The sequence below is a fragment of the Epinephelus lanceolatus genome, chromosome 9 (genome assembly GCF_041903045.1).
Source record: "Epinephelus lanceolatus isolate andai-2023 chromosome 9, ASM4190304v1, whole genome shotgun sequence".
NCBI classification, from domain to species: Eukaryota; Metazoa; Chordata; class Actinopteri; order Perciformes; family Serranidae; genus Epinephelus; species Epinephelus lanceolatus.
In genome coordinates, this window is record NC_135742.1 from 5138893 (window position 1) to 5151261 (window position 12369).

The 12369-nt window shown below is 42.2% G+C and overlaps 1 protein-coding gene across 1 annotated transcript in view; it reads left to right on the forward strand.

The window, feature by feature from the left end:
- Positions 1-12369, forward strand: part of fras1 (Fraser extracellular matrix complex subunit 1) — a 411473-nt gene that overhangs the window by 357067 nt on the left and 42037 nt on the right. Inside the window, exons 41-42 of the mRNA XM_078170455.1 lie at positions 2814-3004; positions 6032-6188. Of these exons, the coding sequence (XP_078026581.1) occupies positions 2814-3004; positions 6032-6188 (348 nt within the window). The remainder of the gene's footprint in view (positions 1-2813; positions 3005-6031; positions 6189-12369) is intronic.

Here is a 12369-nt window from a genome sequence, read left to right on the forward strand (position 1 = left end):
GCCATGTAGTTTGCTGAAAATATTTATGCTCACCAGAGAATGACCCTTTTCCATTTTTGACATTTTGTAAGATTTTCTTACGCACCACCCACAAGCCAAAATGTCAAATGGAATTTAGCAATGCCAAATACACACTCAAGATATGTTATGATGTAAATTCATTTGATTCATGCTCACCAGAGGATGAACTGTTCTGATTGTCACGAACTTCTGGCCTTTCCTCTGGTGTCCCACAAGTACTGGGGCTCAAAAAAACAGCAGTGTTTGTTAGTACAGTGTTTTTTCCCTGTAATCATGAGCCAGTAAACCATGTATAACCCATGTAACTGGGAAGGCTGTGAACACGTCTGCGTAAGGAGGCAGGTTGGGACGGTGGATGGGCCAAACACAGGAGGCCAGTGTTTGGGAGCATGTGAAACCAAGTAAACTTTGAGTTATTTTAAGGTACATTGTTTGTTGTCCTAAAACTAACCTCCATAACTTTACTTGCCTATACGTAACCTACGCAACATATGTAACTTCACATGATCACGTAACATGACAGTGACATTTGTCAGGTGCTGATTCATAAGATTATCATGTGAACCGTTGTGTGGTGAGACGTTGTCTTTCATGCAACACGTCAGTATAACAACCTCAGCTTTGTGATCAATCACTCATTCATTCATTTATTTAATTCAACACTAGTCCATATCCATTGGTAGCTTTGTCACCTTCTACTTATGCCAGTCCTCAATGCCTATGTGCAGTTTCACATAGATTGACCACGTCAGTGAGTAGAAAAACGTGGGACAGACAGAATGACTGACTGACAGAATGACACACTGACAGTTTCCGTGATTATGTACAGCATACCATACCATGACTTAGTCATACCAAACATTAGAAAACACCAACATTGGTCCACAGGGGGAGCCACAGCGATCGGTCGCATTTTAGCCATTTTGAAGCATTTTTCTGTTGTTATAGCGCCACCCAGTTGCCAATTAGAGTTACATTTCTCCAGTCACCTTGAGGCGTCCTGTTCTACATATCTACCAAGTTTAGTAAAAATCCATATGGCGGTTAGGCCTAGATAAGAAATGAGCTCTCTAGCGCCCCCATTTTGTTTGATGGGGTCAATAATGGAGGGGTCCCCTCAGATTATGTGTGGTCATATGCCTACAAAGTTGCGTGGTGATGGGTGAAACCCTTGAGATGTTATACACCTTTATGTGATGAGCCACGCCCTCCGCAATATTCATTGCCTTATAGAAGCTCAGTTTTAGTAAGTTTTCCAACTTTTGCCAAGAGGGAACTTTAGATATTGGTCCCTAGATTATGTTCACCCAGTTTCATGCAGATCGCTCAAACTTCCTAGGAAGAGATCCATTTGAAGTGTTTTTCAAAAAATTCAAAATGGCGGAAAATCTATATAAGCGGAAGTTATGGGTTCTTGAGGCAAATATGTTCCTCATGAGGAGAGGCATCTCTGTGCAAAGTTTCATGTCTCTACCACATACGGGGCATGAGATATGCCCATTCAAAGTTTGACATTTCAATCGGTTACTATAGCGCCCCCCTTTGGCCAATTGATGTAATATTGCTTCATTCGCATCCTCCCATGACCCTCTACCACTGTGCCAAATTTCACATGGATTGACCAAGTCAGTGAGGAGAAAAACGTGGAACAGACACACAGACAGAGTTTTCGTCATTATATAGTAAGATAATAAATAACACATTGTGCATCTTGTGTACTGTCACATTTATTTCATTTGGAGACCAAAGTGAAGTTCCTCAGGAAAGGGGAAACAGGTTTTCAGTGGAGTTTTCCTTTAAAGTAACCGTGAACTTAAAAGGTGAAGTCTTGGAAACATTTAGAATTGTGAATATATTTTTCACCATGAAATGACAGAATATTTTGAGTAATACAGCATGCTTTCCATCTGTGTTACTTTGTGCGTCATGTCCCTGAACAACTAATTTCCTGCTGTCTAGTCATTCATAGTTTCACAGCTTTCATGAGTCTTGTTTAACATGAGATAGACATGTCAGCTGTGTTGCTTCTCTATTTCCATTCCGAAAATAAGCCGATAACATGTTTGAGAACAGAACCAACTGCATTTATCCGGCAGCTGCAAGTAATTTCCCATCCTGATCAGATATCAGAGGTCAGATAAGAGACTCCCTTCCCTCACCTTGTATCAGCCACATGATGGAGATGTGATGTGATTTACTGTTGTGCCTGAAACACACACACACAAACACAAAAATCAGCTATTCCCTGTAGAGCCCTGACTCAGCTTACCGTGGAGTCATCCATCTTCTGTGGCGAGGACGCTCACGCTTTGTCTCAAACTTCAGAGATTTCAAGGTCGATTTTTACTCCGACTCTCGTTCAATGCCGTAAGTGACAGGATCGAAGGGAACTGTAAAAATGCCTCGGTGCATCCATCCTGCATCCAAACTGCCACGCAATTCTGACTAAAGGGAAATAAAAAGGCTGTTTGGGGAAAAGAGACAAGTTCCGCTGTCATTCCAGCTGTCAGATGATAGAAATGATGGCCCGATAACCGGCCGCTTGAGAGGCACATGAGTCTTGTGTTACAGTACGGTAAATGTTGCGGTGTACAAAGTGCTGCCTTAATGTGAAGTCACAGCTTGGGATACACATGAATGGACGGTTTCACAAAAAGCAGTGACAAAGTGACAGAGCTTCTAAAGATGTGTTCCCAGAAATGTCAAGGACTGGAGATCAGTTAAAGAGACGGTAACTTTTTTTTGTTTTCTAAGATTTCTAATACCTGTCTCTCCATCCTTCCAACCACCAGGAGGCTCAGTTGGCGGCTCGCGGGTCATCACCCCTGAAGTGCCTTTCTCCGTGGAGGACCTGACATCTGACCACATCTTCTACGTCCAGGACAGCCAGCAGAAAGCTCAGGCCAAACAGGACGTCTTCAGCTTCTACATCAGTGACGGACACAGCCAGACAGAGGCTTTCAACATCGAAATTGATATCCAGGTAACTGGTTTCAGGGTACTAGAACTTTATAACTTAAAACAAGTATGCTTTTGGAGCCATGTCTATTTTAACATACAGTAAATATATGTTATGTTTAATATAAATATATCTCCATTTTATTCCCGTCTCTTCCTTCATGTATGCCCTCTAACTGAAATTATGTGTTAATAGAGTATGAATTTTATAAGTTTAAAAAATGCCAGTATGGTAACAAGCAGGATTTTCAGCACCACCATCAAGCCAAACTTTGAGTTTTTCATCCGCCTCACATGTCAAATGGCACTGACACATTTTCTGCACACATTCATGCCTCTAACAGCAACAAAATTCTTCATAACATTTCCTTAAACACCTCCATCAGTCTTAATTATCGCCAGGATCATCACCCGGTTACATTAATAACTCTGTCATGATACTCTGGAATCTCATTATCGTGTTGACAGTGAAAGTAACAGCTCAAATGAGAGCTTATTAGATCGAGGTCTGCAGCCTGGAGTTGTTGGTAAACATGGGTAAATAAAATAATACACCCTTATGTTCTTAAAAAGTTTAAATTAACTAAAGATTGGCTAATTTACTTTAAAATATCCTAGAAATTACATTAAAGGGTTACTTTGCTGATTGTCAACCAGCTTTGTTTTATAACACTGTGGGTAGTATGTGTTTAAGAACTGTGGTAAACTTGCCTCCATCTTGCCAACGACCAGATCTCCCTGCTTATTTGTCAGCTACAATCCGCTGGATGATGCGAAACACACCATCCATTGGATTTGCCCTGGCTCCAGCGCTGTCGCTCAAAGTACAGAGTGTTCTGTCGCATTAGGACACGAGTATAGAAACAGATCGAGATTTCCTATTTCTCACCTAAAATGTCTTCAGAAACATATTTTAGTGCACTGTTTAGCTGTATCATGAGAGTGTATGAACAGGAAGTGGGTGCCATACTGTTTCCTGTACTTTGTAAAAAGACTGAAGTCAAATAGTAAAGCTAAGCAGTGCTGATCAAATATGAACCAAAAATTCTGTTCTGTTCCGCTAAAATGTTTTCAGAAACATATTTAATCTACTGTTTAACTGTTATATTAAATCATTCGTTACCAGCCTGCCACCATATTGTTTCTAGACTGGAAACTCGAATTACGTCACTCACCAGTGGGAGGGATTATGCCTGTTTCCTTTTTTTGGTTGATATTTTTTAGGCCTTTTTGCTTTTAGTTGAGGACAGTTGTTAGCGTGAAGGAGTGAAAGAGAGGGGGGCTTTTAGTCGAGGACAGTTGTTAGCGTGAAGGAGTGAAAGAGAGGGGGGCTTTTAGTCGAGGACAGTTGTTAGCGTGAAGGAGTGAAAGAGAGGGGGGACGACATGCAGCAGGGGGCTGCGACAAGGTCAAGGCCTTTTGTTGATGGGGCGCATGCCCTACAGGGTGAGCTAAGGGGCACCCCCCACTGCCTGTTTCTGGGAGGAAGTGGGCGCCATACTGTTTCCTGTACTGTGTAAACGGAGGCGCAGAAGACTGAAATCAAGCAGTAAAACTAAGCAGTGCTGTCAAACCAAGATTCTGTTACTGCGACAAGTATTTTTCTGCTAAAGTGTTTTCAGAGACATATTTTAACTGACTGTTTAACTGTTATACAAAATTGTTTGTTACCAGCCGGCTGCCATATTGTTTCTGGACAGGAAGCTCCCATTCCGTCATCCACCAGTGGTAGTGTTTATGCCTTTTTTGTTTGTTTGTTTGTTTTAAAGGTATTTGCTGGGCTTTTTTGCCTTTAATTGATAGGATGGTTGTTCGCTTGAAAGAGGGAAAGAGGGGGGGTCGGCAATAAGCAAAGGATGCAGGTTAGAATCAAACCCACGGCCACTGCGGCAAGGTCAGGGCCGTTTGTACATTTTATACCTGTTCTGCCAGGTGAGCTAAGGGCCCCCCTCCCCCCACTGCTTATTTCTCATCTAAAATGTCCTCAGAAATGTATTTTAGTGCACTGTTTAGCTGTGTTAAGAGAGTGTGTGAATGTTTCCTGTACTGTGTAAACAGAGGATGAAAAGACTGAAATCAAACAGTTTAACCAAGCAGTGCTAATTAAATACAAACCAAGATTCTGTTACTGCAAAGTTAAAATGGTTTCAGGATCATATTTCAACTTTCTGTTTAACTGTAATACAAAATTGTTCGTTACCAGCTGGCCGCCATATTGTTTCTGGACAGGAAACTCGCATTACGTTGTCCACCAGTGGGAGCGTTTATTCGTCCCATGCGATGCAGTGGATTCTGGTAGTTGTGGATTTTCTACCTCATGAACAAAAGTGAAAGCCACAGCCCTTTTTCTGTGTTTTTTATGGTTGTTTAGCACCAATTTTCAAAAGTATGTGTGTCTTTTTACTGCATAGACAGCCCACTTTTATGAAAAGAAAGAGCAGTGAAGTACTTCATTAATTGTCTCTGTTGTCTTGTCTTCAAAAAACTCAGTAAAGGTTTTTATTAATCATCATGACAACTTCTCACCCTAAAGACCAAAATACACTGACTATTTAAGTTTCTCTGTGTCATCAGGAAAAGTTTGAGCCGTTTAATTTAGCGGGACTTTGCAGCCTCACGCTCCATCATTAAATTAGAAATGGACCGTCTAGCGCAGCAGCAAAGCGCTATCCTTGATCTGCATCTGAGAAAAATAAAAACAGCTCTGTCCTCAGGCTGTCAGCCTAAACAAACTCTGCATCCCAATCAATCACTTAAACCTGCTTTACGTCTTGAGTTGAATTGATGAGGCTGTCAGTGAGCGGTTAAGTGCGTGTGTGTTTGCACGTGAGCTGTATGCATACTGTAAATCTTTGAGCGTGTGTGTGTGAGAATGGGTGTGTTTGTGTATGTAGAGGTGGTAGTATAGAGTGTGTTTATATGCAAACTTAGTAATGTGTCAGCGAACAAAAATGTGGTTATGTCACATATTTTATAAATGTAAAATTATCCACGTGACTGCGGGAATCTGGGAGTATGTCATTATCTCATAAATGTTTTTTTCCTCTGTCAGGAGAGTAAAGAGGACAGAGAGCCTGTGGTGGCCGTCAGCAGCATCCACGTGGAGGAAAACTCTGGAGTCGTAATCACCAACTCGTCTATCAGTGTCCACGACCAGGACACACCGGAGAATGAGATCCTCTTTACCATCATCAGGAAGCCTTCCTATGGTGAGCCCTATTAACACCACACACATTAATACTAATGTATACAGACTTCTGCTCAGTTATTAGGTCTATCTAGCTACAAAATAATGCAATTTAATCAACAACCCTGCAATAAATCCTACCTTTGTTATACTGAGAGCTTAGACTATTTAATCTATTCTCAGTAATATAAATGGTTTGGAAAATGTTAGTTAGCACCTCTCAATATAACACAGTACAATTCACATTAACTGATAAAACCTTGATGAGGCGAGGATTTATTCCAGGACTCTCGTATGAGACGTGCAGAAGAAATTTTTCACAGGATTCTGAGCTCGACTTTAGCCCCATATCCTGGATGAAAAGTGGAAGAAAAATCTGGTAACAACAACAAAACACTAGCTGCTACATGGTGCTGGTGCAAGTTGCTCTTAATACAAATTAAATGCATCAATGAAGATGTCCTGCTGCTATTGTAGCTGCTCACATTCACACAGATAAACAGTATCTTATGTCGTCTTTTATTTAATCATCTTGCCCCAAGATCAAGGTCTCTTTTTCAAGAGTTGGAATAAAGGAAAAAATATTCAACCAGCAGCCCACAGATGAAATGGCCTGCACTTTTTTGGGCTTAGCAGCTACTCAAAGCACTTTACAACACAAGCACCATTCACCCATTCACACACACTAGAGGCCGAGGCTACCATACAACCACCTGCTCATCAAATACGCGCAGTTAGGTGTTCAGTATTTTGCCAAAGGACACATTAAAGTCCGGGTAAAGCAAAATCAGTGTTTTCTTTCTAAACACATTGTACATGTTAGAAAGTACTTGTTGAAAACATGTGAAAAGACTGGGAACTGTGGAGCACTGAATTGTGGAATTAGACCTAAAAGCATGTCTGATGACACACTGGAATAAAAAAATAAACACTTTTTTTAGGGAGGTTGAGGATGCTTTCAGACCTAGAGTCGTTTCCTTTGGTCTGAATCAGGGACTCATGTTGTTCCAAAGTTGTATAATTGCCTAGAGTTGGTTCGTGTTCTCACGGCAGCATTTACAAGAGGACCAGATCAAATGCCTTGTGTGAGAAAGCTGCTCTTGATTGGTCAGAATGGGAATGGGAAAAATCCAGGAAGTAAAGCAAACGTTGAAGAAGAGTACACTTGCAAGATAAATGTGACACTTTCTAATGTCACAATGGAGGGACAACTACGCAGGTTGATTTTAGCGCTGCTCATCGTGGACTATATTGCTGTCATTGTTCATTTTAGTCAAACCATACAGTTTGAAAACGAGGCGCGGCTCCAACTAGAAAACAATGTTTTGATGCATTGGATGTGCTGAATGTGCATATTAAGGCAGTACAGGAGGAGGTGCACATTAATAATCCTCCAGGACTGTAACATGCTCATGTTTAACCCAAACAATGTGTCATGTGACTGCAGTTGCTTCACATCCAGGTCGGAACACCTTCTCACCACAAACCAACCGCACCAGAGTTCATTTGTAACCAGACCGAGACCACCTCTTCAAGAAGGTCTGGTTGTTTTGGTGCGCACCTGAGTGTGATTGCTGTGTTCACACCTGCCCAAACGAACCGCACTGAGGGGGCAAACAAACTTGAGTTTGATGGAACCGAGCCAAACGAGGTGTGACAGCACCCTGAAACACGTTTTGCTGCTGCCCCTGTCCACAGCAGTACATTGCTTAGCTTCTGTGGCAGTTGTCCTGTGTGCTTCTCCAAACACAAGATAAGTATCTCATACAACCGCACTTTAGAAAATCAGAACTATTCCCTTAAGCAGTAATTATGGCATCATAATTACTGCATTTGAAATATAAATGGGACGTCAGCTACAGAAGTGCTTCAATAGCAGATTCTCATGTATATTTATGTACGTACAGAAACAGCATGCACAGCACTTAAGCACTGGAAAATTATGCAAACAGATGTGTAGTCAGTATATTTGCATATAGACATACATACACCACACACATACTATCAGTTACTCCCTCTACACACACAAACACACACAGACCACAGACTAACAACCCGCCCAGCAGAGAGTTATGCTGAGGGGTATCCAGCATGTTGATAGTAAATTGTTCTGAACGTGATGGAGATGAACACACACACACAGACACACACTTGTAAACACATTACTCTCACCTCCAACACCAAAACAGTTTAAAAGAAGACAAACACACTGTTCGTCTGCTGCAGCGCCGCACACTGACTGCAGCCATTCCTCACACACTCCCTGTACACGACCCAGCGACACACACTCAAATCAACTGACCTCCAAACACTCTGTTTTCCTGACGTCCTCTCTCCATCCCAAATTGAGTTTTCTCTCCTGCCTGCCAAAGCCTTGGTCGACTGAAAGAAATTGCTGCACAAAAAAAATCATTTTTACTGGACAAAAATATATTTCTTACTCAGCAATATATCACCTCACCCAATTTTAGCAAAGTTTACAGAATCAGGAGCTGGGGGAAAATTCAATAAAAGTAAGTGAAGAGCAATAATAAGTGATTTGTCACATTGGAATAACGTCAAAGGAGACACGAAAAATGCTGCTTTGTTTGATTTGCATGAAGGAAAAAATGTCCATCCCATAAGGAGCCAATTAGATTATGTTTTGTATGAAATGTTGGAAACTGACTAAAGTCAACCAATCATCAGAGATTGAGGCGTGGGGAATGGAGCTGGAGCTGCTGACAGCGCAACTGAGAAGTGGCTTTTTCTGGACGCTCAAATTATGTAAAAACAAAGTGAAACAAAGACAGGCAGCAATTTATTCGGCTTGTGGTCAACACTTTCGCTGTATAATAAAGATGGACGACGTGACAGCCCCCCATAAATAGGCCCCCGGTAATGTGCAGGGCTTTGGAGCCAAATTTCATAGTGGTCAAACAGTGGACTTACAACTCTCGAGTCCGTCACGTGATGCCAGTGGGCTTAACAAGACTTTTTTTCCATAGACTGACATTGGGAAAGAGACATTTTTCGAGCATCACAGCCCCTGTGAAAGATTCTTCAGGCTGATAAAATTCGGAAAGTCTCGAGGGGCCACAAAATTGAATCATTTTATTCCCATTCAAGTTAGTGCAGTGCTAAACCGGCAGTAGTTTCTAGTGCACCTGCTGTATGGGCCCAGTGACACGGAAGCAGCTCAGATCATCCAGGTAACTTCATACCACGGAAATAGAGCTTTTTTGGCTTCATGCACCACTGAGCAACTTTAATTGGAATGAACAAGGTCCTGCCTCCACTGCTGTATCCAGGTCTTTTAATACATCCATGCCCAACAGTGAAGCCAAAACATCTCAGTCTGCCCCCTGGTGGCTGGCTGCAATGTACAGTACAGGCCAAAAGTTTGGACACACCTTCTCATTCAATGCGTTTTCTTTATTTTCATGACTATTTACATTGTAGATTCTCACTGAAGGCATCAAAACTATGAATGAACACATGTGGAGTTATGTACTTAACAAAAAAAGGTGAAATAACTGAAAACATGTTTTATATTCTAGTTTCTTCAAAATAGCCACCCTTTGCTCTGATTACTGCTTTGCACACTCTTGGCATTCTCTCCATGAGCTTCAAGAGGTAGTCACCTGAAATGGTTTCCACTTCACAGGTGTGCCTTATCAGGGTTAATTAGTGGAATTTCTTGCTTTATCAATGGGGTTGGGACCATCAGTTGTGTTGTGCAGAAGTCAGGTTAATACACAGCCGACAGCCCTATTGGACAACTGTTAAAATTCATATTATGGCAAGAACCAATCAGCTAACTAAAGAAAAACGAGTGGCCATCATTACTTTAAGAAATGAAGGTCAGTCAGTCCGGAGAATTGCAAAAACTTTAAATGTGTCCCCAAGTGGAGTCGCAAAAACCATCAAGCGCTACAACGAAACTGGCACACATGAGGACCGACCCAGGAAAGGAAGACCAAGAGTCACCTCTGCTTCTGAGGATAAGTTCATCCGAGTCACCAGCCTCAGAAATCGCAAGTTAACAGCAGCTCAGATCAGAGACCAGATGAATGGCACACAGAGTTCTAGCAGCAGACCCATCTCTAGAACAACTGTTAAGAGGAGACTGCGTGAATCAGGCCTTCATGGTCAAATAGCTGCTAGGAAACCACTGCTAAGGAGAGGCAACAAGCAGAAGAGATTTGTTTGGGCCAAGAAACACAAGGAATGGACATTAGACCAGTGGAAATCTGTGCTTTGGTCTGATGAGTCCAAATTTGAGATCTTTGGTTCCAACCGCCGTGTCTTTGTGAGACGCAGAAAAGGTGAACGGATGGATTCCACATGCCTGGTTCCCACTGTGAAGCATGGAGGAGGAGGTGTGATGGTGTGGGGGTGTTTTGCTGGTGACACTGTTGGGGATTTATTCAAAATTGAAGGCACACTGAACCAGCATGGCTACCACAGCATCCTGCAGCGACATGCCATCCCATCCGGTTTGCGTTTAGTTGGACGATCATTTATTTTTCAACAGGACAATGACCCCAAACACACCTCCAGGCTGTGTAAGGGCTATTTGACCAAGAAGGAGAGTGATGGAGTGCTGCGGCAGATGACCTGGCCTCCACAGTCACCGGACCTGAACCCAATCCAGATGGTTTGGGGTGAGCTGGACCGCAGAGTGAAGGCAAAGGGGCCAACAAGTGCTAAACACCTCTGGGAACTCCTTCAAGACTGTTGGAAAACCATTTCAGGTGACTACCTCTTGAAGCTCATGGAGAGAATGCCAAGAGTGTGCAAAGCAGTAATCAGAGCAAAGGGTGGCTATTTTGAAGAAACTAGAATATAAAACATGTTTTCAGTTATTTCACCTTTTTTTGTTAAGTACATAACTCCACATGTGTTCATTCATAGTTTTGATGCCTTCAGTGAGAATCTACAATGTAAATAGTCATGAAAATAAAGAAAACGCATTGAATGAGAAGGTGTGTCCAAACTTTTGGCCTGTACTGTACGTCATAAACCCCGCCCCCTTAGCAGATGGGACATGGGTCACATCAAATACGTTTTTACCAAAGATGGTTTCTGTCATTTTAGAAAGTTTTTTATCACACTGGTCTGTTTTTAAAATGTCATTTTTCAGATACATTTTGTTTTAATTAGTTATTTGATGCTATAAAAAGGGGGTGTGACATCATGATTGACAGCTGTGTGTGCCAATCAGTGAGCTCATGATCAGTGCCGCTTCACACGTTGGTTGCACAGGTGTGTACGCAGGAACTCGATACTGCATAGATCGCTACTGCACAGACTCTGGCAGCAAATGAAGCCACCAGCGCAAGATGGCAGCGACCATATCCAATATATTTTGGCCTCATTTTTGTACAGTGGCAGGAGGAGACGTATCGTCCATCTTTACGTACAGCCTTTGGGTCAGATAGAGTATACTGCCCATAATCAATTTGATCAATTCAGTACTTTTATTTAACTACGGCTATGAGAAAACAAACATGTAGTATTTTACTATGCTTGGACATCTCTGAAGCAAGATTTCCAATGAGGTTTTTGATGTCAACTTATGTCCACTTTTGTTTCCTGCTTAAGTGAAATTGTTCCATTTTTCCCTCCTGGACTGGGATCCAGTTTAAAATGTTCGACCATGTTACGGTCATGACCCTGCTTTTTCTTTAAACTCATCCCATCAGCATGTTTTTATCATGTGGTAAAGATGAGGAGGGATTTCAGCTCCCAGATTAGTCCACCCAAAAATGCCAGCGTGGTACTCGCTGGGTGTTATTTTCAACCTTCCCCTCTGCCAGACACCTGCGTGGGGACATTCCTCATAACAGCCCTCCCCGCCTCCGCCCCAGCAAAAGCACCATAAAGCAGCCGGTGAAACCGAGTGTACTGCCGCCATAAAACCAGCAGCGTGTACGGCTGATGGGACGGAGAGCAGGAGAGAAGTGATTTTGTACAGGACGATGAGTCCCAGGCAGCTCGTCTTTTTAACAGGCTGCCTCTCCATAGTACTCACACTCACACACACACACACAGAAATGTGCACAGATTTAACAGACTTCTTATAAAGACATCAGGATGCTGCAACTCTCCAGCACACACTGACACACAGACACAAAGTTACCTCGTGTTGTCGGACTTAAGGGACCAAACAAATTAATTTGTCGAGTCCTTGAGTTCATATTCAATAAATTATCAGGCAT